We start from the raw sequence: 26,996 nt of genomic DNA, 5'->3' as shown, positions 1-26,996 counted from the left end.
TATTGCTCCCATGTGACCTGTCTTTCAAGAGGGAATGTAACATATGACGCTACAATTGGTATATATGACAATTATATGCCACATCAATTCTGCCGACCCATAGCTGCTTCAGTTCTAATTAGGTAAATTTCTGTGGACCTAAAAACCTTACTGAATGGGCTTGGCTTTGCCCGTTGCCCTTTGCCCTTTGCCCATTCTCTCTTTGAATGCAGAGGAGATGGTAAAGCTTCCCTGTTGGAAAGAATGGTCGTTCAGAAAAGTATATATTCCACACTTACTTTCGGCACAACAAAAGACCCACTAACCGTAAAAATGAAGCAGAGTTGATTCCCCATTTTATAGTGTCCAATTACCCTAGTACCCTTGAGTTCATCATAGGCATCCCTTTTGAAGGCAACCTGCGCAAGGGCACGACAGTCATCTAGTGCTAATTAAGCTGACAAATCTGTGTCATCTTTTCCTTTGAAGTGTCTTAGTGCACATGTTGTGCACCTTTTAGGCAAATCCATCTTCCTTATATTCATAGCCAGAATTGGAGTGTGGAGAGGCAGAGAAGAGAAGAAGAAGAACAACAAAGAAGAAATGGAAGAACAAGCGGAAATGGTGGGGAGGGCATTTGTGGACCATTATTACCATCTATTTGACAGTGATAGAGCTTCCCTCTCTTCCCTCTATCAACCCTCCTCTTTGTTGAGCTTCGAGGGCCAAAAGATATTCGGGGTTGATGATATATCTTCGAAGCTTAACCAGTTGCCGTTTGATCAATGCAAGCATGCAATCAGCACCATTGATTCACAGTCATCATCCACAACTGGTGGCATTGTGGTCTTTGTCAGTGGCAGCCTCCAATTACCAGGGGAAGAGCACCACCTAAGATTCAGCCAGGTTATTAATTTATCCTTGTACAGATGATCACAACTTTCACATTATGTCTTACCAATTAATGTTTGATTGCATTTACAATTTTACATTAAAGAAAAATAGAAAAAGGGACTAATTGACTTCGAAATGTTGTGATTTTGTTGCAGATGTTCCACTTGATTCCCACCCCACAAGGAAGTTTCTTTGTGCAGAATGACATATTTCGTCTCAATTATGGTTAATTTGTTCTTACTCTAACTGCTGGATTTTGCAACCTATTGCTGCATGAAATATTGTTATGATGACTTTGATTAAGAAAATAAATATTATAACTCTCTGTTTTATTTTTTTTGGGTTACAAACATTGTATCTGTGGGTTACAAACATTGTATCTGTTTGTAATGTTCCAACTTCCATGGCTTCCTGTATAACTGTTATATTTCTAAGCATCAAAAAAAGTGTCCAACATAGGTGAACATCCTTACATGTACGACACAGCAAATTTTTATGGAAGATTTTTCTACAAATTATAGTAGAGTATAGATTTTCAATATATGAGCAAATAGATACTTAATTGCTTACTAGAAGAACCATTGGCTACATGACCATAATCAGGAAACATGAAGCTGAAACAGACTTCATGTGCTTCTTTATTAGCGTTGGAGGCTTCATCAGTGAAACATACTACCCTTTAAATTTTAATTGGCAAGTGTTGACAATCAATGCCAAAACACCACTTTTCAATGACTGGTGTCTTCACGACCTCCAAAACTTATGATAACAGTTAATATACCAAATCCTTCACCAGGATCAGAAGGAATAGAACCTTAATTTGAATCCCAAACTCCAAGCAGACCACTCAAACAACCAATTCATTTCATCCCTTTTCTTTGAATTTAATCCATATCATAACCAACTTGAAATCGTATTTTAATTAAGCTCAACATTGGGATCTCAACCGAAAATCAAACAATTTTCAAGGATTAAAGAGCCACAAAACCCAGAAGAAGATTCAACACAACAAAAAATTTATCAACCACATTATATATAGAGGAAATTACAGATTTAGTCCAGTTATTTTATACCTAGTTCAATTTTGGTCCACAATCTTTTTTAAGTTCTGTTTTGGTCCACTAAATGTTCCACTTGTTCAGTAAAGGTCCATATTTGTTTTCTCAAATTTGGCATGCTTTTTATCCTATCAAATCTCACCCAAATTCAGCGAACATATACTTGTTTTAAAGCTATGTATTTCTTCTTTACAACCATATAAAAATCATTCAAATTGGAATTCTAAAACTCAAGATAATTGACCCCAAAGTAGGGTACCCGAAACTGCCAATTTTTCAAACTTCACCCAATATCAATTCTTTTAGATTATAATACTCCAAATTTGTTTTTATGACTAAGAAATGATGAAATATAACTTATAGTTCAATTATAATTGAAGAAAACACAACCCAAAGGATTTAAAGTCACAAATCTGGACCTTTACTGAACAAATGAAATAATTAGTGGACCAAAACAGAACTTAAAAAAGATTATGGACCAAAATTGAACTAGGTATAAAATAAATGGACCAAATCTGTAATTTCCTCTTATATATATCCATCCAATCAATCAATGGCATGACTCCAAGGTTCTTTTGAACCCCACCCAAGTCCAAATAGACTAGGATTCCTGACAATGGACATTTTGGTTTAATTATTGACCGGGAATGGGTTTGAAAAACCAATAATTAAGATTAAGATTAATAAGATTGATGGATCATTCTTATAGAAGGCATTAAACCGTTATGAGATATAGGAATAAAAAATAGGCAAGCACAATCATCAACAAGTGCAAGTTACACAATCATGAATGAAATTAATGTTCTCATATTCATATCATGTATGTATGTATGTAATAAGTCTGTGTACGTTTGTGGATATATGAATACCAACGTTGTAAAGAGCAAGCAATCCCAAAATTTCCCAAATCACAAAATATAAAAATATGAAAAGCAGTAGTGTAATACTAGCAATACTAAAATAGGATAGGAAGGAAGTTCTAAGTCTAGAATTAATGATCTAGAAAAGCAATAGTGTAATACTAGTAATACTGGAGGAGCTCTTGAAGAGGCTCGGTTTCAGAAGGTAGGTGGTTTCAGAAACCCTTTTCTTTAACTTGGTGACTTTTCCATAATTTTTGTCCATTAAATAGTCAAATTAGGCACTACCATGATAAACAATATGCATAGGCTTTGCAATTTTAGGAACAAATTGACATTCCTGCTCTAGTTTTGTAACAGTCTCGGTCACACAATTAATGACTTGTATCGAAAATATTACAAACATGGGCACACTAGTGCAAATTGTATGTCCAACACTTTTTTTATGCATAACAAATAGAGTAAAGTGGAAGGGCTTTAATCACTGAGTTCAATGGAAATGTTTACTCATCTACTTGGAAAATCTTAACTTCGGCGAAATACACCAAATGCTTCAATACAAAGTTTGAAATGATGCAACAGTCAATCCCTTGGGTGCATGGAGAAAGCAGACCACAAGAGTCAAATTCCTGGAAGCTGAACTTAGAGGCAGAGAAAAAGCAGAACACTGTATTGCACACAAGACTCAAAAGACTAGAATCTGAACTTGGCATGGAGAAAAAGAGACCACAAGACTCAAATTCCTGGAAGCTGAACTTGAGACACAGAGAAAGCAGAACACTGTATTGGACTGTTAATTGCCAAATTCAGGTAGCAAGAAAAACTCATAAGGAATTCATTCACACCCTTTTGAGTTTTTTTTGGGTTCTTATTGTTCATGGTACGCAGATGTTTGGGAGTACTGAGATATGTGGGTGCATTTATTACATTTTAGTTCTCATATGTGTTGTTAGTGTTGAGGGTATAGAAAAGAAAAGGAAAAGAAAATAGAGGAAATAGGATTATCACTACTTCATGTGTTTAGTTCTTGAGTGTTAAGCAGTTGAGGTAAAATGCGGATCAATATTATCTTGACAAATTGTGATACATTTTGATTATATGTATGTATACATTTTCTTCAAAATTTTGCAAAACTATGTGGACAGAACTAAATACCAACAAGTGGTATTTGGTGACTAATGAGTGGGATATCGGGTTTGAAATCCTCAAAATCTGAATGTCTTCATTTGCGATCGAGGTTAGACTATGGTTTAAAATTTGATTTGAAACTCATGATTTAGGAAAATAACCCTTGAGTATGATCGTTTGCTTGAGAAAACAGACTTCTGAAAAGCCAATTGCGATCATTGGACTCGAAATTGTCAAATTCAGATAGCAAGATATATTCATAAGGAATTCATGGATTTGGTTCTTATTTTCCATGATACGTACTTGTTTGGGAGTTCTAATATAGATATGAGTGTATATATAACATTTTAGTTCTCATATATGTTATTAGTGTTGATGATAGAGAAGGACAAGAAAAGAGAGGAACTTGGGGTTATCACTACTTCATGTAATTAATTATTTGAAGCACTACAAGTAGTTGAATGTTGAAGTAGAATGGGGATCAATATTGGCTTGAAAAATTGTGGATTTTGTGATACATTTTGATTATATGTATGTAAATATATTCTTCAAAATATTGTTTTAATTTGTGATATTTACTTTGGTTTTAGTTTCATTTAAAACTTGATTCAAATCTCTTCTCAATTGAACATCAATTGCCATATAATCGAGTTGGTAATCAAATATGGTACCAAAATGTGGTCTCCCTTCCATTATTCTATGGGAAAAAAAAGTAAATTAACCATTGGTTTAGAAGATTAGCCAGTTCTGTAGAAACCTGTTAAGGCTTGTTATAGATAATGTTATATGGATATTTGTTAACCAGTTCATAAAAAAGGAAGATAAAGATGTGCCATATTCTAGTCTTTGATCATCATAATTAATTCTTAACCCATGGCAGCCACCATGTTTAAGTAGTTCAAATTTTCTAAGATATTTTAAAAGTTTGATCCTATTTTAAAATATTTTAAGTTTAAAATATCTTAACCCATGGCAGCCACCATGTTTGATCCTCTTAAGAAATTTACAAAAAAAGAAAAAGAAAAAACTAATTACTAAAAGTTTCAAGAATTCTCACATTCATATCCCGGTCATTCGCACTAGATCCGGACTGGATTTGTACAACAATCTTTTATGCCAATTTTATATAAGAAGCTTTTCATATATAAGGGATTCATGTGTGGGATTTCGTTTAGACAAATTTCTTATGTATAATTAACCTAAAGAATTTTCGTATAAAATCTCTTCCAGACCAGATGTGAATACAAGAATTACCCATAAAAGTTTTATATATTAAAAAGGTTGAGATCACAACTACTCCACTAGTGTAGAGGATTAGAGAATGCAACTTTTAATCCACTGCCGGGTTTCCACATTACTTTCTACAAGTGCTGAACAATTGTTTCTCTTTTTCATCGACACCCATGATGGCTATTACAGAAAGAAGCTTTCTCAAAGTGAAAGGTACCGTCATTATGATTTATCACATGAAACATCACCAGTAAAATGCTTTCCTAAGCCTTATCCAAACATTGTCAACATGTAAAATGCCATGCCAGGCAATGTTAATGATGGTAATCATACACAAAAATCAAAACAAAGATTCTGCGTCTGCTAATAAATTGGGGTTTATGACAATAATGACAAACACTTCAATTAAAATACATTATCTTAATTTCATTTTCTAGTACATGTTGTGGTCAAAGAAAGAGGTCTATTTAAGGACTGTAGGACAAGAGAAACAAGCAAGAGCAGAGCTCAAAGCTTAATTAGCTGCTAAGCTAGAACTAATGGCAATCCAACTGCCTCTGCTAGAAGCTCCCAAAACTACTTCAGCTCACTGCAAAACTCTCTATCTATTAAGTCTCTCCTTAGCTGCTATTATATGCTCAACAACACTGGTTGTCATTCATGTGATGCCTAAAACCACCTCCTTCAATGAGTCCAATCCAATCTGTGACCAAGCCCATGACCCGGATTCATGCTTATCTATGCTCTCCGAAATAGCCCGGGACACAACCATGCCAATCAACGATGCTGATCTACTACTAAGGGTCCTGGAAAAATCCACACCACACATACAAAAAGCTCTTGAGGTGGCCAAAGATGCTAGCCTTCGGATCAACAGCCCTGTTGATCGGGCGGCTATGGTCGATTGTGTGGAGCTAATGGACTTGTCCATAGACAGAGTCATGGATTCTATAGTGGCTCTCCAAAATTTGACGGTCCAATATTATTTCCTTGAAGATGTGCATACATGGCTTAGTAGTGTACTCACTAACCATGTCACTTGCTTGGATGGACTAGAAGGACATTCAGGTCGGACCATGATGGAGCCTAGGCTCAAGGGCTTGATATCACGGTCAAGAGCCTTCCTAGCCATGCTGGTTGCAGTTGTTCCATCAAAATTAGGAAGAGTGACGATCGATGAGCCGGTTGTTAATGAAGAGTTTCCAACATGGGTCACAAGCAGGGACCGAAGGCTTTTGCAGGGTTTGGCAAATGAAATTAAGGCCAATGTTGTGGTGGCAAAGGATGGGAGTGGGAAGTACAAGACTGTGAAAGAAGCAGTGGCAGCAGCCCCAAATAATAGCAAAACCAGGTACGTTATTTATGTGAAAAAGGGTACCTATAAGGAAAATGTGGAGGTTGGGAAGAAGAAGAAGAATTTGATGCTTGTTGGAGATGGCATGGATACCACAATAATTACTGGTAGCCTCAATGTTGTTGATGGGTCAACCACTTTCAACTCTGCCACTGTAGGTAATGATCTTAATTACCTAGCTCTATACTATATATGTTGTAGCCTCAAAATATGTATAGCACCAAGAAGATGAGTAGAAGATCTGAATTCGTCCAAAATATGATATACCAATATAGTTCAAATAGTTTTATTGAAGGCTAATTCTAGTATGTTACCATGCAGTTGCTGTTGGTGATGGATTTATGGCCCAAGACATGTGGTTTCAAAACACAGCTGGGCCAGAAAAGCACCAAGCAGTTGCTCTCCGTGTTGGGGCCGATCAATCCGTGATAAACCGGTGTCGTATCGACGCTTACCAAGACACTCTCTATGCCCACTCCAATAGGCAATTCTATAGAGACTCCTACATAACAGGGACTGTGGACTTCATATTTGGAAATGCAGCTGTTGTGTTCCAAAACTGTAAACTCGTAGCGCGAAAGCCCATGACTGGACAACAAAACATGGTCACGGCCCAAGGACGTATGGACCCGTTCCAAAGTTCCAAAAATGTTACATAATTGCAAGCTCCGACTTAGAACCCGTGAAAGGGACGGTCCATACTTACTTGGGTCGTCCATGGAAGGAGTACTCTAGGACTGTTGTAATGCAGTCCAACATTGGTGACCACATTGACCTAGCTGGGTGGTCTATATGGAGTGGGGACTTTGCATTGAAAACACTGTATTATGGAGAGTATGCAAATAGTGGACCTGGTGCTGGTACTAGCAAGAGAGTGAAATGGGCTGGTTACCATGTTATTACAAGCCCATTAGAGGCCCAAAACTTCACTGTTGCTAGCCTCATACAAGGTGGGTCATGGTTAAAGTCTAGTGGGGTGACTTTTACTGAAGGCTTGTGATCTTTGTGACCCTGACATGACTTTAGTTTTTATATCTTTATGTTTTGTTTTAATAAATAAGTTGTTGTTTCCCTTAAAGTTTTTAATAAATAAATAATCAACTGACTGTTAGTTAATAATATTTCTCTTTTTAATAGCTGAAGAGATTTCAAGTTTAAATTTCATTTTCCGAAGATTAAAAAAGAGTCCTTAATAAATAAGTCAATATACCGCTAGATAACATTGAGTTGGTACTTGGCAAGGTAGACATCACTCTTTAATTTTCTTACTTTATTTATGTAACAATTTCACATGTTATACTACATTAGTCAATGATTATTTGATTTAGTGGATAACATAAAGGAGGAGATCTTGAGTTCAAAGTTCATGGACAATAGTTGATTTTGATCAAACAAAAAATATTATATTAATATTAAACTTTAAATTATATTCTCTCTGATAGTGTTATTATATTTCTTGTTTTTTATTGGAAATCTCGAAGTGGGAGTCAAACTCTTTCATAATCCCTAACTTTTTTTTATATTTATCTTCCACCTCCCGAGACATTTACAATTTTATTTTTTAATTTCTTTTAATTTTTATAAGGCTCGTAAGGGTTTATTGGAGTTTATTAGTATATGATTTAGTATAATTTAAGTGGTTTAGGGCTTAGAAAGGATTAAATATTTCAGAGTGTAGAATTATTGTTTAGAGCTTAAGGTTTAGGATTTAGCTCCCATATTTTGGACTTTTCCCAAAACTTAGTTTTCGTAAACTCTTTTTTTTTGGTCAGGGTGGTAAATTCTAAGCCATAAGTGATAAACGATTCTTTTGTCAAAATGTCGCGGGTCTCACGACTAGGGGTGGGAACAGGATGGAGGGGTACGAGACTTACCTCATCTCATGATTTGAGTTTGTGATCGGTACGGGATGAGATGGGGGTTTTGGGATTATGGTACCATCTCGTCTCCTACCAAACTGGTTCGGTATGAGTTCAGTACCATCTCGATCCCAGACCAAAAAAAAAATAAATTCAATTGACTGGTTGACTGCTTTGCAGTGTACAGCTGCACAGAATACTGGACATGCATTGATTAGTTGTGAATAAATGAGTGTCCAAATAAGTAGCAAAGATTATGAAAACAGAAGAGTTCAAAAGCCTATCTCATATGTTCCCTATTTGCTTGTCCAATTCAACTGTCTGGCAATGGTGTTACTTGGTAAGAATTGGGCTTAGTGTTATTTATTGGGCTCTAAAAACAAGTTAAAAAATGAAAACAAGTTGAAAAATGGATTGGGCTTAGTGTTATTTGGGCCCATTAAATGAAATAAATAAATTTTTAATTAAATTTTAATTAATCCGTACGGGACGAGACCATTTCGGTATTGAATATTTAGGACCGATCTCATCCCGTTTAAGATCGATACGGTACGGGATCGGTATAGGGTTTGAAAACAGAAAAACGGAATGAGATCAAATGATACGGAATGACATGGAACGGTATGATTGCAGTATTTTCGGTCTTAATGCCCACCCCTACTTGCGACCAAAGCTATGGGCTCAGCCGAAACCATATTAGGCATATGAGGGCTGCCAATGGGCAATGGCAGCCGCCAATTTTGAGCAGTTCAATATTTTACTGAAAGGTTTATTAAAAAGAATGGGATAAAAGTAAAAACGGGTACGAATAGTGTCATATTTTCTCCTTTTAGAATTATATATATATATATATGTTTGGAAATGGTGAATGGGGACTCCTCTACTACTACTAAATGTAGAATGCCATTATTTACCACAGCTGGGTTGTCCATTATGTTAGAGGAATACTAGTTGCTTTTTTCTTTGTGTCTTTTCTATTTTCTTGTTTATTCTGCATTGTAGTCTTATGAATAGATCGAATCGTTTGTTTTGGTAGATCACTATTTTAAAATCATCTTAGTAAAAAACTTAATTGAAAATTGTTTACTGATTTTATTGTTATTAGATAATAGGCAGTGAATTTAATTATTATCAAAACCGTCTTATTATTTTATAATAATTATATGACTAAATGATTTTCCATTTGTTTAATTTTTTACAAAAATAATTTTTAAAATATAATATAAAAAATAAACAGTTTCAATCATGAGACTACTATGCAAAATAGTCAGAAAAAAAAAAAGAGAAAGCACAAAAAAGAACACTACTACCATTTCTCTTCTAAAAAGGTTCAACCATAATTTCCCTCTATGGTTATTTACGGAAAAGCTATTAATTAAGCTTTAATAAATATCCACTAAAGTCTGAAAGTGATAGATCGCCATTATGTCATAAAAATACCACCCTGATGTTTTCCTATGGAGACCCTCTATTCATACTTTTTTGGTTTCTCCAACAAATGCTAGAATACATTGGAGAAATTAAAAATTAAACAAAATTTGAGCCCAAGAAGCTAGACTCCTAGAGGATCTTTGTAGAGTTTCTTAATGCTAATAAGTTCTTCGTTTCATTTTAAAAAAAGTTTTTTTGCATAAATACCATCTGAGGCTTTGCGAAAACACCATTCAGACTAAAAAAATTTCTCATTTGCCATCCAATCTTTCAAAATGGAGCAAATGTGTCAGTACTTCTGTTCAATTCCGTCCATAACCGCGTCATATATAGTCACGTGACTATCATGTGAAAGGGCTATTGAGTGATTTCATCTGATAAATGAATCACCTCCTCTACCTCAACCATCATAGCCAATATTGGCGCCAAACCAATGAACCCAAGATGAGATTCCCTCCATAAAAAACCCTAAAACTCATATCTATTTAAGCAAAAATTGCACATTGACCAGAAAATACCATAACTCATTCAATCCAGAAGCTTGCCCACCAGAAAATGATGGAATCATCATCCGCATCTGGGGGGACACAGAGCACTGGGAATCGAAGAAGGCCATTGTGTCACTGCGAAAATCTCGCTTCAACGAAGACTGCGAGGACTGAAGAGAATTGGGGGAAGAGATTTTTCAGTTGCAAGAATTGGGCTGTTAGTTTGTTTATCTTTATATTGATGTGAACTTTGGGTATTCGAAATGATTTTCTCATTTTTTTTCTTTTTGATTTTGTAGAGTGATTTGGGCTGTGATTTTTTCCAATGGAAAGATGAAGAAATGTCAGATGGTGAGAGGGTCCTAATTGCTAGCTTGAGGCAAAAGGGGTGAGTCATTTACCAGATGAAATGACACAATAGCCCCTGCACATGATAGTCATGTGACTGTATTTGACAAGGTTATGGACGGAATTGAACGGAAGTGGCACATTTGCTCTATATTGAAAGATTGGATGCAAAAAGGAAAATATTTTAGTCTGGATGGTGTTTTCGCACATGCCTCCTACTCTGGATGGTATTTATGCAAAAAAACCTTTAAAAAAAATATATATAATAGCCAACTTTTTAAGAATTTTATAAAGTTGTAATTTCGGATAATACTCAAAGCTGTTTTGAGTTGTGCTCAATTGTTTGGAGCTTTATGAAGAAGTGCTTGAATCATGTCAAGTTGTGCTTGAACCTAGAAGCACTACTTAAGGAAAACTCGAGATATCCCTTGAAGTTTTTTTTTTTCTAAAATTCTTAAAAAGTCCCTAAATTTTGATCGTTAATAGATCATTTTCTTTTATATATGAACTTTTTGATGGAACATTTAAATATCCTGAGCCTGATCCAAGCGTTGTCATACGTGTAAAACACATTGTTCCACTCTAGACTCTAGCCACCTAAAATATATCAGTCACTCTTAAGATTCTAAATTAGATTCATACAAAAAGCGAAATAAAGATACTATGCTAATAACTTTGAGATCAAGTGGTCAATTTTTTATTTTTGGCCTGCTCTCAAGTGGTCTATTTAAGGACTATGGGACAAGAGAAATTAACAAAGCAAGAGAGATCTTAATTAGCTCTAGAATTAATGGCAATCCAACAGCCTCTGCTAGCAACTCCCAAAACCACTACTTCTCACCGCAAACCTCTCTGTCTTTTAATTCTTTCCTTAGCTACCATTATAGGCTCAACCACACTAGTTGGCATCCATGCATGTGATGCTCAAAAGTCAAAACCACCTCCTCCAATGAGTCCAATCCTCCCTTAACCCAAACCCAAACCCGAATCTGTGACCAAGCCCATGATCCGAAATCTGTGATAAACCAGTACCGTATCGATGCTTACCAAGACACCCTCTACGCCCACTCCAATAGGCAATTCTACAGAGACTCCTACATGGTACTGTGTAAGTGGAAAACAAAACATGGTCACGACCCAAGGACGTACGGACCCATTGAATGCAGTCCAATATTGGTGACCACATTGACCCAACTGGGTGGTCTATATGGAGTGGGAACTTTGGATTGAAAACACTGTATTATACTATACTATTATGAAGAGTATGCAAATAGTGGACCTGGTGCTGGTACTAGCAAGAGAGTGAATTGGGCTGGTTACCATGTCATTACAAGACCAGCAGTGGCCCAAAATTTCACTGTTGCTAGCCTCATACAAGGTGGGTCATGGTTAAAGTCTAGTGGGGTGACTTATATTGAAGGATTGTGATCTTTTGGGACCATGAAATGACTTGGGTTTCTATCCGTTTCTGCTTTGTTTTAATAAATAAGTTTTTTTTTTCTCTGACAGCACATGCATGATGCATCTACGGTTTGTGAATAAACAGAACTAACAGTTTACAAATTTATACTTTAATATAAAAAAGTGAATCCATCAAAATTAGTTCAAGATATATTTGTATGTAATACCTGTTCGTATTATAGAAATTTTTATGTTTCTTTTTTGTTTCAATAACTAAGTTGTTTTGTTGTGGAATTTTCTTCTGACATTTTTTTTTGTTGCTACCCATTCATGTGGTGCCCTACTAACTTGAGGACTTGAGAGCGCGTTTGAGAGGACCTTACTCACCTAACTTAATTTCCTTCATAGATTAATTACTTTAATACCCTGCTTAATTACAAGCCAACGTTAAGCGCTCAGTAAATAGTCAATTAATTTTCTTAATTTAGACATTTTAATTGCAGCTAGTGTCAACCAATCAGTATTGACTTTCATCATATTCAATTAATTGTCTATTCATCCAATTTAAGTGTCAACCAATCAGCAATGTTTAATAATGTACTTAAATACGCAATCCAAATAAAAAGCATCCGTGAGGATAACGTTAAGATCTCCTTTACTAATAAAATTGAAAACCCCTACAATATATTGTCTCTAAGCTAGGTGAGCAGCTAGCACATTCCCCATATTGGATTGTGTAGCATAATTCTCATTCCAATTAAGAAAAGCCAAAATAAAACGTGCTTACCATCAACAAATTAAACCTCTACATGTTATATAAAAACAGCTAAGCCATTTCGGGAGATTTCCAAGGAACAGCAAACATGATTGCAAGAAGATACGCCACAAAGTGGTTGAGAATAATAAAATAATTCATCAAAAATATGATTCTAGAAAAATATATAGAAAATAATTCTAGAAAGGGTTTTCTTTTTTATCAATTAGAAATTCAATAACATAAGATACAATTATGAATTATCCATGAGAGAGAGAGAGAGAGAAAAGCGTGATTTTATAAAAAACAATTTTCTTGAATTGTTATTAGTGCAACGAATTCTTTAATCACAAGCAAAATGAGAGCTAGCTCATACCAGCTGCCCCAGCTGGCTGAGAAATTAATAAAAGATGGATAGAAAATTCTATTAAACAATGTTTTCCCATCAATATTATATAGTGGGAACTTGGAAGGATTCAATTTGGGTAATGTGTTAACCTGTTGCTCTCAGGGTAACTCTATATATTGAATTCATTTCTCTCGTACAAAAAATGATACTGTACGTGTTACCATTACTATATTGTTGGCTTAGGCTTTGGACACATATTCTAAGACATATATCCAGCGGGCATGTGATTAATTTGTCAAGAAAGAAAAAAAAAAACAAAAAAAAGCTCGATAGCAACACTTAATTTTGTGATATATGCCATTACAAAATTGGATTAATGAAAGAAGAGAAATGTTAGATTCACAAGACTTCTTTACAAAATTTTGTATACCAAGTGATAGGTAATAGTTTCTCATTTATTCAAATCTGATTCCACTCTAAATCTTATTTATTTTTAACACGTATAGTACCGATGCTAATATATGCACCATCCACATATAATTTAACATAATAAAAGGAAAGCAATTAGGCTTAAAACAAGACTAAGCACATAATTAAGTCCAAGGTGGGAATTTGTAAAGCATAATATATAACCAGAGTGCTTTGAAAGTGAGTCTAGTCAGACACACTAAACCAAAAAAAATAGAGCTTCTGTGTGTGTGTCTCTCAGATTTTTGCTCGCAATTGAATATATATCTTGGATTATTTGGGGAAAGACCCAAGACCCGCGCTTTACTCGCTCAACAACAAAAGAAGCCAATTATCTAGAGAATAGAGATGGATGACATGCATAACAATATGAACCTCTAACCAAATAACACATTCCAATTTGTTGTGTTCCACTCTCTTCTCTTTCATACTCACCCTTCGTTTTTGAGGGTTTCAATATTGTTGTGCTCACCCTCACCTCCCTTCCCTTTTCCTCTTAGCCCCCTTTCTCTCTCTCTCTCTCTCTCCCTCTCTCTGCCTTTCTTTCTTTCTCTCTGCACCCACATTGGCTCCTACGTACCCATTACAAGTCTCTCAAATCCCATTACATTATTTCTTTTCCCTTCTTTCTACTTTTATTGTTTTCAGTGGAGTCATGTTTGGCTTCAATCATCAATAGTTTCTGGTTTTGTTGGTGCATATATATATCAAGAGCTCCAGCAGATTCCAATTAACAAGAGCTCTAATTTGCATGTTTTGAAATCCATTTATCAAGTACGTGGTTGTAGAAAGATGGACCATGGAGCTTGGCTACCTTGGGTGGTTGTGGAGGAGAAGAAGTTGCTTATTTGCTTTTAAACAATTATCTACCTCTTGCTCTTTGTACCATCCTAATCATCCTCTCAAGGTATATAGATATTACATTAATGATCCATAAATCCATTCTAGTGTTAATTTGTAGAATTGTCAGAATCTTAAGTATATTTTCCATAAATGTTAAATTGATACCAATCTTCATACACAGGGAACAAAGTTCCTAAATCACATGCAAATATGCAATGAGCCTTATTTGATACTATTCTTACCCTTTTTTCTCATTTGAAAATAGTTTTCTTTCTGGGTGCAGGCAAAAGATCCAATATCTCTCCTCTTCCTCTTTATTCTGGAGTTTGCTTCCCTGCTGTTGTGTCATTACCTAAAGAGGCTCTGTTGCATTGGGCTGCTTGTAGTTTCCACCATGGCAACCAAGATTTTCAAATACATCTCTAACATATTTGGTAATCTCTCTATCAATCTCTTGGGTGTTGTTTAATTAATTAGTGTGGGTTTTGATGATTTTGGAGAAATTAATTAACATGTCAAATGGGTGTTGTTGTTGTTGCAGTTGTGAAGGAGCGTGAAATGGAAATCGGGTACCCGACAGATGTGAAACATGTAGCACACATTGGGTGGGACGGCCCATCTGCCGACAGCGCCCCCAGTTGGGTACGTATATGGCTCTACCACCCACCTACAAACTCTTCTTCTCTCCCTTGTTTAATTATACATATGTACCAACAAAATCGTGTGGTTCCAATTCTTTTTCTTAATTGTTTGGTCATTGATTTGATGGGGTTATGGAAATGTGGGTAATCATGCAGATGAACGAATTCAAAAACAAACCCGATTTCTCAACGGCATCGCGTGTTAACCACCAACGAATGGATTCTTCCGATCCTATGGCTCATTCAGCGTGGTCCTCTCAAGGTATGTTTTAAGCTTGATATACATTGTTGATTCATTCTTTCACAACATAAGTTATTAGGCCTTATAGTTATCTAACACGGTATAAAAGAGCCGGAGGTCCTGTGTTCGAACCTCCAATCATATCCCCAATTCTTTATTGTTTGCATAGAGCTGTATCTACATGTTTGTGTGTCTCCCTCCGTCTGTCTGCCTCTCCACCGGGTTGCATGTGAGGGAGGCTGAGAGTGATGTAAACTTGATACACATTGTTAGCCCACTTTTTACAGCATAAGTTTTTGGGGTCTGATTTAACAATGTATGTATAACTATGTATAGTTTTAGGCTAGAAGATACTACTATGCAAAAATAATGCACAACTGAAGGCTGGGACCTGAGTGTCGTATGAATGATTGGAATGCTTGAAAATTTGTTGTACATTATTAAACTATGTGTGCCTTGTATCATGTGCATTTGTGCAGTAGTACCACTCTAATCAGACAATTGTGGGCTGCAGAGTTTCGTCACGGGCTAAATAGTTTTAGGAAGAGTGTAGATATTAATGTGTCTGTTTCAGTTTATTGGTAATAGAGATTTATAAGGTGTGAAAAAGCTTTCAAGATTCTTTGCCCCAACTGGAGGATTTTGGCTCTTCTGTCACGAGACATCAACACTTTCCCACCTAGAGGAACATGATAGCTCGTGGCCCTTTTACATACGCTAGCTACCTAATTCTTGCTGGTCCACAAATTTATACCACTACTTTACTAATTTATACCACAAATTTTGATTTTGTTTTCATTATTTTAGCTATTTTTTAATTGATGGTTAAGAGTCTTAAGACATTTTAATGGTTTCTTGAACATTATGATTGGGATCATTGTATCAATTGTCTTAAATTGAAAGCAATGCAAATAATGCATTCATATCATAATACTATTCACAGAAACTTTGGCTTAATAACTTTTAGTGACAGTTTCTATCTCTCTGTTTTTGTTTATCTTTCTTTGATCTTTTGTGACAGATTTTGAGCAATCCATGGCACACCAACCCGCACCCGACTTGTTCTCAGACCTTCCTCCTACTGAACTTCCTAATGTTTCCAAGAAACCAAAGCGGAAAAAGGTCAAAACTCCGTCTTCCACAGCAAGATCCTCGCGACCATCGAAGACGTCAAAGGCTGCATACAACCAAATGGAGGCAACACAAAACTTGCTAATATAGAAAGAGTGCAAGATTATGAAGAAACTGGTCAAGTTTAAGATCAAAACTGTCAATGTGCATAGCAAAGATTCTGGATGCCCATATTTGCTTAGTCTGCTGCAATGTTCACAAGGCCAAAAATGAAGATTCAAAAATTTGGACATAGCTTATGTAAACTTAGAAAAGCATGATTCGAAATTAGGTGGTGGGAGAAACTCAGAAACAGAGGATGTGAATTTCAAAAGTGGATGATCATTCATCATTGTCCAAAGGGTGAAACCAGTTTAGGAAGACCCTTGATTTTTTTTTTTTTTCAGATAAATGTAATAAACGTGTAGAGAGGTGAAGAATTTAGTTGTGCTGGCGGATATATGGCTTTGTGATTCAGATTTTGAACTTCAACAAAAATACAAGATGTTCATTTTTACTAACTATGAATGGTCAGTTCAGATCAAAGGAAAAAAAAAAAATGTTTGGGTGGTCATAAACTCATAATAGCCGCCACCAAAGCAGAATGAATTATGAATTGGATAAACTAAACCCAATACATTAAAATAAAATAGGCACATACAGCCCATCAAGAATATAGTTTCCCCAGTGGATAAACTAGTTGGGGCCCGTTTTTGTTTTGGATAGCAAGATAGTGGGCTTTGGAATAGAAAGTTTGTATATAATTGTTACAAATAGGGGTGGGCATCAACCCGCCCAACCCGAAGCCCTCAGGTTGGGTGCATAGCAAACAAAACAAACCGTTTACATCAACCCGCCCAACCCGATTTTATAAGGGTCGGGGTTTGGGTATTGGCCCGCCCGATTAATATTTAAATAATATATATACTTTTTTGTATTATTTTTTATATCTTTAAAAGTAACCATTTTTATTTTTTTAATGCTTTTTATTGCAAAACTAAAAAATTAACTGCCATTATTCTTAATTCCATTCAGTAAAACACTAAAAAAAAAAAACAAATCCCCAATGCCCTCACCATCTTCTCCACCCTCTTTTATCTTCTTCTTCTTTCTCGACTCCTCATATTCTCTCATCTTCAATATTGTTCTTCTTCTTCTTGCTCCTTTCCTCTTCCTCTTCACTTCAGCCACTATCGAACTTCGTTGTTGCTGCCATCAGAGTTGATTTCTCTTCTCATCATCGATCGTTGTCGGCTCAAACCGACTTGCCCAACGAACTAAGCCGAACCAATAATGTCACAATCCGAACTGAGTTGTTTACATCTCGGGCAGTTTGGGTTAGCAGTTTTCGAACTAGATCATTCGGCTCAGTTGGCAGTTTGGGCCTTAACCCGACCCTAAACAACCGACGCCCACTCCTAGTTACAAACCCTTAAATGTGTTATCCCTTACTTATCCTTCATTTTACTTATCCTTCATTTTAAATTTCATAGTAAACACTTATAACAATATATAAGGGTTCAAATTGACTTTATGGTACAATCACCCAATCAATAGTTCACATTATCACAATGATTTGTGATGTTTCATGTTTGTGGCATCTCATAATTGAAAAATATATAGAGTTAATATGAAATTTATGATTATCAAGAAAAAAAATGTCGAATACTCTTGAAAGAGATGATTAATTAAAGACAAGGATGATGTGAAAACGACAAGAAACTATTTGTGACAACGATATATAAATTAATGTTGTTAATTTCTTATTGCAACGGAATGTCATACTAGTTCTATGAATCAAAATTTGAAGGGGGATTAAGGAATGAAAAGAAAGTTCAGAAGCATAAATACATTTGAATGGGAGTATTAAGTATGGAATGCTGATTGCGCTACTTTGCTAGTCAAACAGAGGTTGTGCATGGAGAATTGGATCCTGATAATACCCCAACCTCTCTTGTGCTTGTTAAGGCTATTTATCTTCTTGCCTGTCCTAAGTCCTAATGGTTCATATATATGTTGTAGGCGAACAGTAGAAGTGCTTTGTGGGTGTTTTGTTGTCTTTGTCTGTTTGTTTGTAGTGGAATTTCCTGTTGTTGGGCCTTCCTTTGGGATTTGATTAATGAAAGTATTTTAATACAAAAAACAAAAAGTGTCATAAACAACATAATTTTTCTCTAATGTGGGATCAACGCGAGATATGATTTAGCGTTTGAGCTGCGTCAACCATCCGAACACTCACTTATGTCCGCAATGTTCCAACATTCAAAGTCATATTGGAGTTGTATGGCATGCATGTGGAGGCAATAAAAGTGACCTAACGATTAATAAAATATATATAAGTTGAGAATCCACTATTAATAACATTGAGATTTTTGTAGATAAAACCTCACACCTAAAAGTGTTCACTGAATCTCACATTATTCAGATATAAAGATATAAACGTAGTCAATCATATTCAAGAGTGACACTATTTCCACCTACTTATCTTATTTTCTCATCCCCACAAAATTTTAAAATAAATTTTAATCCACTCATTTCGATCACCCTTCATTAATTTCAAATCGCCCTTTCTTTTTCTTTCACCATCGTCTTCCACCAATCTTAAGCCCAAAAAAAAAAAAAAAAAAGAATAGGAAGAGAACTTCTATGGCAGTGGTGGGGATGGGGATCTGCAATTATATTGGTTTGATGGATTATTTAAATCTATTGAAGAATTTATAATATCTAAGACTTTCTAATATATGCATAAACTTTTTATATAATCGAAGTAAAATTTATGCATGATAATTAAGAACATCCATTAATGATATTGAAGACTATGACTGCGGGAAGTTGTGCAGGGCTTTGCAGCCTTTGCTGTAAGAGTTTTCTGTAAATACTGCCATAGCCATCAGGTGAACCGGTGAAGTTGCTAAGTCGATCACTAGGTTTTTATTTATTTATTTAAGAGTGTACACTTATTAGTAATTTTATAAGAGGATCAACATGTAATTAAATGGGTGGAAATAACACCACTCTTATATTCAATTTTATACAAAAAAAAAAGCTAAAGGAAGAGGCAAAGTTCAATGTAAGAGTAACTACTCTCAATCTCAATCTCAATCTTTAGAACTACAAGTGTCCATTTGTTTCTTAAAAGGTTGAAAGTTGAAACCATGAAAATATGACAAGAAACAAAAAATATGGGGGTATTACCGCCATTCAAATATTTAGAGAACTACAAAGTTCAAATGACCGTTAACTATTGACTTGCCAAATACAGCACTCACTTAGAGGAGGAGGTTTCATACGACTTATTCTCCACAAATTCATCAGTCTCATCCAATCTCAATTTTGCGTTTCTCCTTCGGCACTCATTTCTCAATTACTCCCTCTCTAGTCGTCTGTCTACCATCACACCACAAATGAAACAATTTAGCAACCATACCAACTTTCATCTCTCAAATCCTCCATTAGAGAGAGCTATGTAAATTAGAATTTAGAAATTAACCATTTCAATCACATACATCGATCCTAGCTAGCTAGCTGTCAGACCCATGTCACATGATCACATATCATATCACCCTAAGATCTTCTCAATAATTCTGAACAAAAGTCATGAAAAGGGCTTCTTGGAGGGTTCTAACACTAATGTTTACCTTGTTTGCTTTTGATCAATTTTCTTTAACTAGAGCTCAAGATTATGGAGATGGTGATGATAAACCAGCCGCACCACCCCCAGCGCAAGATGATTGTGATGGCATCTTCCTAAGCTACATCTTCCTTTCCCGGAGAAAAATATACCCTTTCCTGAAGAATGCACAGAAACAAGCATGGGCCTTCAATGCCACTGCAACCATAGTAAACACCGGCACATACGAACTCAAAGCGTGGAAGATTTTCGTAGGGTTTCAACACAAAGAGATTCTAGTTGGTGCTGGTGGAGCAGTTTTAATGGGCACTAGTGAAGATTTCCCCGCCGAGGTTGGCAATGGGACTTACTTCTCTAGCGCCGGAGGGGCGGATTTGAAAACCTCTATTAGCACAGCTGGAGATTTCACTCAAATTCAAGCTAAAATTCAAATCATGGGCACTCAGTTTGGGGTGAAGCCCCCCGGGACCCCGATGCCTAAAACTATACGCCTTGCTAATGATGGCTGGAAGTGCCCCACGCCTGCCTTTCGTAGTGAGCATTTATTAGTTTTTTTATTACATGCATTGAAACACATCGAACTCTTAATATATATATATATATTCTAATCCTATCTTCATTCTAATTTTTGAGTTTTCTTTTCCTTAAACAGATACGTCAATGGAAGTTTGTTGCGTTAGGAATCTAAAATTTAAGGCCAAGGTTACAAAAATCAAGTTCATGCCTCGCCAAAAGGGTGATCTCACAATCTCATATGATGTTATTCAAGCCTATGAGAACAATTACCTTGCTCAGGTGACAATGGAGAACAATAGCCCTTTGGGGCGTCTGGACCATTGGAACTTGACCTGGCAATGGATGAGAGGAGAATTCATATACAACATGAAAGGAGCATATACACATCAAATAGAGTATTTGAATTGCATTTATGGTCCTGCTGGACAATACTACCTACAGATGGATTTTTCCAAAGTTATGAACTGTGAAAAAAACCCGATCATTGGGGACCTTCCGCGAGAGAAAGCAAACGATACTCAAGTTGGGAAGATACCTAACTGTTGCAGAAATGGTAGCATTTTGCCTCCTATAATGGATCCAACCAGAACCACGTCTGCTTTTCAAATGCAGGTGTTCAAACTGCCTCCTGATTTGAATCGAACGGCTCTTCATCCTCCGGAAAGATGGAAGGTTGATGGGGTACTTAATCCGGAATACAAATGTGGGCAACCTATAAGAGTGGATCCTACTCAATTTCCGGACCCGAGTGGCCTTCAGGCTACAAGCTTGGCCATTGCAAGTTGGCAAATAGTTTGCAACATCACAAGGCCAACACATAGGAAAACTAGGTGCTGTGTTTCATTCTCTTCCTACCACAATGAGTCTGTCATACCCTGCAATACATGTGCATGTGGTTGTAAGGACACATCAAAATGCAACCCTAAAGCCCCTGCCATTCTTCTCCCTCCAGAAACCCTTCTTGTCCCCTTTAAAAATAGGACAGAGAAGGCCTTGGCTTGGGCAAAAATAAAGCACCATCATGTACCAAAGCCATTGCCATGTGGTGACAATTGCGCGGTTAGTATAAATTGGCATCTCTTAGCGGACTACAAGGATGGCTGGACAGCTAGAATGACATTGTTCAATTGGGGCCAAATGAATTTTGAAGATTGGTTTACTGCTATCCAAATGAAGAAAGCTGCTCCAGGTTACGAAAATGCCTACTCTTTCAACGGGACCAAAGTCAAAGTTCCTAACCTCAAAAACATCCTCTTCTTCCAAGGCTTAAAGGGCCTGAATTTTTTGGTGGCGGAGACAAATGGAACGAACCCGGAAAAAGATCCCAGGGTACCTGGAAAGCAACAATCTGTCATTTCTTTCAAAAAGAAGGATACACCGGGCATACAAGTAGGTAAAGGAGATGGGTATCCTACAAAGGTCTTTTTCAATGGGGAAGAATGTTCACTTCCTACTCAAATTCCAAGTTCATATGGAAACCAGCAACATGTAAATTTTGTAGTTGTAATTTTCCTTGCTGTTGTGACTTTTGTTATGTAATTAATCTTAGGATTTGCATTATCTTATTGATCTTCATTTATGCCTTAGCTAGGACACAATTAAATTAGATGCAGAAACCTAGAGTACTAATCAAATTTTATAGTAGTAGTAGTAAAACACTAGAACTCTGTACCAACATCCTTTGTCCATTTTTTAACCAACCGACAATTCTTTAACTTAATTCCTCACTATATCCATTTCAGATATCTCTCTCTCTCTCTCTCTCTCTCTCTCTCTCTCTCTCTTTTTCTCTCTAAGTGTGATACCATGATACCACATGTCTCTATCACGAGAATATGTAAGTTATTCTCATATATAACAAGAGATACATAGAGAGAGAAAAAAATTTGTCATGGTTTGCCAAGCCTATGCAAGGAGAACATTCAAGTATTAATTTATGCCTGGCACTTCTTAAAACAAGTCCATTGTTTTACAATGCAGTGGTGACCACCTTATATTCAAGTACTAAATATAAGTAGGGGTGTGCACAATACCGCCCAATATACGAAAATTAAGATTTCACAATTACAAGTAATTAGTAATTACCACATTTTTTACGTATGTATTAGTGTCAAGATGGCTAATATGTCTGCAGCCCTGCGTTTCCTCCTTGTCGTCCTCATCTTGGACTATAGTAATTAATCTCTTGCTTGATCACTTTGGTCTGTAACAAGCTTATATATCATGATTCATGGCATATAAATACATTTCTAAGTGAAGTTAAAGATATGTACATGCAGCAGATTGAGATTGTGAATTTGGATGTTTCAAGTTTTTTTTTTTTTTTGGCCACTGAAGTTATTTCAAGTTAAATTTGTATGGGTATTAGTATAATTTGAAGTGAATAAAGTGGGCTTTTAAGTACACAAAGCGTTTTGGCTTTAGGAATTTGGATTGGGCTAAATTGTTTAAATGGGAATAAAAATTGCGCTCAGGCCCAAACCGAACCAAACTAACCTTTAAGTGGTGTTTGGATTGGTTTGTCAAGCTGAACCAAATCGATCCGTTATAGACTAAATGGTATATTAGTTTGGTTTGCAGTTTGACGCTAAACTTGAACCAAACCGGATGCCAACCCTACATATAAGGGTAGGTCAGCCTCCCTTACCGTTATATGTTGCGCACCACTTCTCAAATGACTAATAAATGAAAAGTAAATTAGCAAAAAAAAAAAAAAATTTTTAGTTAAAGGACTCCAACTATACCTCATATCTCTATCCAGGATATGAATTTCACTTTGTGTCAAATGAGAACTAAAACTTTCATTTTGTGTTAATGGACTATTTTTTTTTTTTTTTTAGTTTTTATCTCAACTTTGGCCCGACATTGGACCCATCAAACTTCTACCAACTTCAACAAAATTATACTGGGTTTAAAGCTATGCATCTCCTCTTTACAACCATATAAAAATCACTCAAATTGAACATCTACAACTCCAGATAATCGGCCCTAAAGTAGGGTACCCGAAACTATCTAATCGGACCTCTGGAAAAATATCTGAAAAATTGGATAGTTTCTGGTACTCTAGTTTATGGCCGATTATCTGGAGTTATAGATGTTCGATTTGGGTGATTTTTATATGGTTGTAAAGAGAAGATGCATAATTTTTTTGAATTTGGTGAAGATGTCAGACCTAAGTTGAGATAAAAACCGAAAAAAGCAGAGTCCTTAATTGACATAAAATGAAAGTTTCAGTCCTCAGTTGACACAAAGTGAAATTCATGTCCTGAATAAAGACATGAGGTATAGTTAAAGTCTTTTAGTTAAAAATTTTCCCAAAAAAAAAAAAAAAAACCCAAGAAGAAAGGTAAGTAACTTTGGCCTAGGCTTCAAAGCTTCATCCGGCCATTTCCTGGGCGCATTTATTGACTAATCATTGGTTTAGTAGTGCTATTAAATCCCAACAAGCCTACCAGCTATTAACATTGAGTCGAAAAGAGGGTACTAACCCTAGATCAGGCTACTAACTTTGAGTTCATTTTAAAGAGGTACTAACTTTGCATTAATTAACAACAAGTTTAATAAGCTTGATGAAAGGGTATTTGGGCTTTAAGCCCTCCCCTCCCCTCTTAGACTCGAACCGGTCGAATTCTAAATATTTCAAAAGTCCGACGGGATTAGCTTGACCCGATCCAAGTTCAAATTTTTGAGCTTGGACCAGCTCAGCCCGGTCTATTTTAGGAAAAATTATTGGGTGTATCCCTAGTTTACATCCCTAGTTGTAATCATTTTGTCTAATCCTTCACAAGAATTAGGGAGATTGAAAGGAGGTTTATTGCAATCTCTAAACGGCCGGCCCATCTAAGGGTGGGTCAGACTCTCTACTGTCATATGATGCACATCACTTTTCAAATGAATCAGACCAAAAAGGTGAGTTAATTAAACTTGGGCCTAGGCTCCACAGCTTAGTCCGACCCGAGTCTTGTTATTTATGGCCTAAGGTATTTAATTATCTGTATACACGTCAATGAAAAAAGGTAAATAAAAAATAAACATAAAAATTAGCCTCGATTGTATCTGTATCCAGATAAACAATAATGGAAATGATGCCGACAACCGTCTGCTTCTAAACTCATTGTAACACACTCCTCCATTTTGTCTTCAATCAATAAAATTAAAGATCGACACAACCCAAATAAAATAATAGTACCCTTTCCTTGTTTAAATCACAACCACCTTGTATATAACACTATTGTGACTATGTGCAACAAAGATTTGCAATAAAAAATCTCATGTTAGACCTTTCCATTTTGCTAAATTAATTGCAACTCGTTCATCCATCCAAACCAAATAAGAAATTCCCAAATACCTTTCATCATGCGAAAAGGCTTAAAAATCTGTGCTACGGTCACTGGCATTTTCTTCATCATCACTTTAGTGGTTCTAGTGGTTCTATTCGTTACAATCTTAAAACCTAAGGAACCCAATATTGTGGCCAAGCCAGTTAGCATAGAAAGCTTTGAAGTGGTGTTATTTCCAGCGATAAGGCTTAATGTGTCATTAGGAATTGTGGTCACAGTGAGCAATCCTAACTATGGAGGGTTTAAGTATGAGAAGAGTACATCTCATGTCATTTATCGCGGGAATGTTATCGCGGAAGCTCCGATTGGAGATGACACAATTCCGGCTCGTCGGAAGCATAACATCAGCACTTCGCTGGATATTTTGGCAGACAAGTTGGCAACTGATTCGAACTTTCGAAGTGACTTACTTTTTGTTGGGGTACTGAATTTTACTTCACACACCATCTTGCATGGGAAGGTAAACTTGTTGAAGATCTTTAAGATGAAAGCAACCAGTTATAGTGATTGTAACATCTCTATCATTGTCAAATACGAGAGCGTTGATTCCATTTGCAAATCAAGGGTGAGCTTATAGAATTCATGTTCATATCTGATATGAAGAGTTGTTTAATAGTTCACAAATCTAAACACTAGTTTGAAATTTAAAATAAATTTGTTAAATTTAAGAGTTAGAAAAGTAACCCTATGAGTGTATGACATACAAACTCACATTATATATAAACTTTTTTAAAATCTTCTCAAATAATATAATCTGTTATGTTGTCAATTATCATTCGAAAACACATTTTGTAATAAAAATCAACCTTGTCAATTGTTCAGATTGACAATTAATCTTCTGTAATTTTGGCAGTTACTAATGATTCATTTATTTTCCGGGATTGGTATTTTAGAATTTGATGACGTGGACTTACCCGTTTGTTGCCATGGAAATAAAGGAAGTTGTTGTATTGCTTTCAATATTCTTTATTAGATAAACTCTCGTTATATACAAGTATTGGTGTAAATTTATTCGAAGCACTTATCTCTCTAACTCCCAAGCCTAGCCCATTTAGATTCTCACGAACTCCAAGAACGATACCACCTAAAGCTATTAAAGTTCATGAATCATGAAAATGATTTAGCAGTTTTAATATTTATGCATGATATATATTAATGCAAAACTACATCATTCAATTGGTACATGAAATTAGAATATTTATTCCTTGAGAATGCCCTTTAACGCATCCAAATTGCAACGTTCCTTCCATTTATAAAAGTAAGCAAATCAAATCAAATTAAGAAGACAAGGATTCCCATTAATGTGCTAGGCCCTAGTTGATGTGTGACATGTTGTTAACAAACAACATCATGCACAGAAGAAAAATTTGTGACCCACCATGCATGTTAATCTTCAGAAATGAGAAATATTGTAATAAATGCAAAATGCCATTGAATATAATATGGTGGGTGATCGAGTGAGTACGTACATTGAAAACAAGGAATAGTAATTAATTCAAAGCTAGCTGCTCGGTAGCTCGCCTAACATACATCAGCATATATTTCTTTGCTTTCACTCCGAGTAGCAAGAATTGTTCTTGTTCGAATTTTGGTTATCCTTAACTTGCTATTGTAAACAACTTCATGAAACATGCATGCATTATTGAGTTTAGGAAGTACATTTGCTTTTGGAAGTAGCATGGATATACGTACTCAGCAATGCTTACTTAAGAAACTTAACATGAAAGGTGTGAGGGACAGCACATTTAAGGTTGGATTTAACACAATTATGAAATTCAACCTATATGTGTTGTCCCTTACATGTCCCTTCAGGTAAGTCCCTTAGAGGAGGATTACTCTATTCTTATGATCTTCTTCTCTATTTATCTATTTAGTGCTAATATTGTGTTGATAATTATATAAACAGTTAATTAAAAGTAGGTCCAATTTTGGAGGGTCAGTCAAACTAAAACCATATAAGAATTTAGATTTGTACTTAAATCCAATTTTTAGGCTAAGGTCCAAAAAATGAAATTTTTAAAATTTGACTCACATTATCTCTTAAAATTAAGATAATTAATATGTATTAATTTT

The 26,996-nt window shown here is 35.8% G+C and overlaps 4 protein-coding genes and 1 pseudogene across 6 annotated transcripts; all 5 read left to right on the top strand.

Moving 5' to 3' along the window:
• The first annotated feature begins 480 nt into the window (after positions 1 to 480).
• NTL (NTF2-like protein) lies at positions 481 to 1,869 on the top strand. The gene is made up of 2 exons (XM_086228949.1): positions 481 to 885; positions 1,029 to 1,869. The coding sequence occupies exons 1-2, from the start codon at positions 583 to 585 to the stop codon at positions 1,101 to 1,103; spliced, it is 378 nt and encodes a 125-aa protein (XP_086085075.1). The 5' UTR covers positions 481 to 582; the 3' UTR covers positions 1,104 to 1,869.
• Positions 1,870 to 5,688: 3,819 nt separating this feature from the next.
• On the top strand, positions 5,689 to 7,507 carry LOC147298593 (pectinesterase-like; annotated as a pseudogene). The gene is made up of 2 exons (XR_015121040.1): positions 5,689 to 6,661; positions 6,825 to 7,507. The product of XR_015121040.1 is annotated as a pectinesterase-like (transcript).
• Positions 7,508 to 14,010: 6,503 nt separating this feature from the next.
• On the top strand, positions 14,011 to 16,957 carry LOC147298592 (uncharacterized). Of its 2 annotated transcripts, none has more exons than XM_086228764.1 (5): positions 14,011 to 14,508; positions 14,710 to 14,878; positions 14,986 to 15,086; positions 15,242 to 15,347; positions 16,348 to 16,957. In XM_086228764.1, exons 1-5 carry the CDS (start codon positions 14,401 to 14,403, stop codon positions 16,545 to 16,547), a joined length of 684 nt encoding a protein of 227 aa, XP_086084890.1. In that variant the 5' UTR covers positions 14,011 to 14,400; the 3' UTR covers positions 16,548 to 16,957. The 2 variants fall into 2 exon arrangements, with proteins under 2 accessions (XP_086084890.1, XP_086084891.1); XM_086228765.1 differs by having other exon boundaries at positions 14,012 to 14,508; positions 14,728 to 14,878.
• A 3,109-nt stretch (positions 16,958 to 20,066) lies between these two features.
• On the top strand, positions 20,067 to 22,122 carry LOC147298591 (COBRA-like protein 10). The gene is made up of 2 exons (XM_086255086.1): positions 20,067 to 20,601; positions 20,720 to 22,122. Exons 1-2 carry the CDS (start codon positions 20,067 to 20,069, stop codon positions 22,120 to 22,122), a joined length of 1,938 nt encoding a protein of 645 aa, XP_086111212.1.
• A 2,817-nt stretch (positions 22,123 to 24,939) lies between these two features.
• LOC147298590 (uncharacterized) lies at positions 24,940 to 25,500 on the top strand. The gene has a single exon (XM_086254979.1). It carries the CDS (start codon positions 24,940 to 24,942, stop codon positions 25,498 to 25,500), a length of 561 nt encoding a protein of 186 aa, XP_086111105.1.
• Positions 25,501 to 26,996: the final 1,496 nt, after the last annotated feature.

This window comes from Dryas octopetala, chromosome 1 (assembly GCF_963921425.1).
Source record: "Dryas octopetala chromosome 1, drDryOcto1.1, whole genome shotgun sequence".
NCBI lineage: Eukaryota > Viridiplantae > Streptophyta > Magnoliopsida > Rosales > Rosaceae > Dryas > Dryas octopetala.
Note: the sequence above shows the minus strand (reverse complement) of the source record. Positions and strands in the feature narration are given on the sequence as shown.

Excerpts from the sequence above, each read along its gene's own strand:
- NTL (XM_086228949.1), top strand. The coding sequence starts at position 583 with ATGGAAGAACAAGCGGAAATGGTGGGGAGGGCATTTGTGGACCATTAT. Across the intron at positions 886-1,028 it reads ACCACCTAAGATTCAGCCAG|ATGTTCCACTTGATTCCCAC; the intron begins GTTATTAATTTA and ends ATTTTGTTGCAG.
- LOC147298592 (XM_086228764.1), top strand. The coding sequence starts at position 14,401 with ATGGAGCTTGGCTACCTTGGGTGGTTGTGGAGGAGAAGAAGTTGCTTA. Across the intron at positions 14,879-14,985 it reads ATACATCTCTAACATATTTG|TTGTGAAGGAGCGTGAAATG; the intron begins GTAATCTCTCTA and ends TTGTTGTTGCAG. Across the intron at positions 15,087-15,241 it reads CCGACAGCGCCCCCAGTTGG|ATGAACGAATTCAAAAACAA; the intron begins GTACGTATATGG and ends GTAATCATGCAG.
- LOC147298591 (XM_086255086.1), top strand. The coding sequence starts at position 20,067 with ATGTTTACCTTGTTTGCTTTTGATCAATTTTCTTTAACTAGAGCTCAA. Across the intron at positions 20,602-20,719 it reads CCCCACGCCTGCCTTTCGTA|ATACGTCAATGGAAGTTTGT; the intron begins GTGAGCATTTAT and ends TTCCTTAAACAG.
- LOC147298590 (XM_086254979.1), top strand. The coding sequence starts at position 24,940 with ATGCGAAAAGGCTTAAAAATCTGTGCTACGGTCACTGGCATTTTCTTC.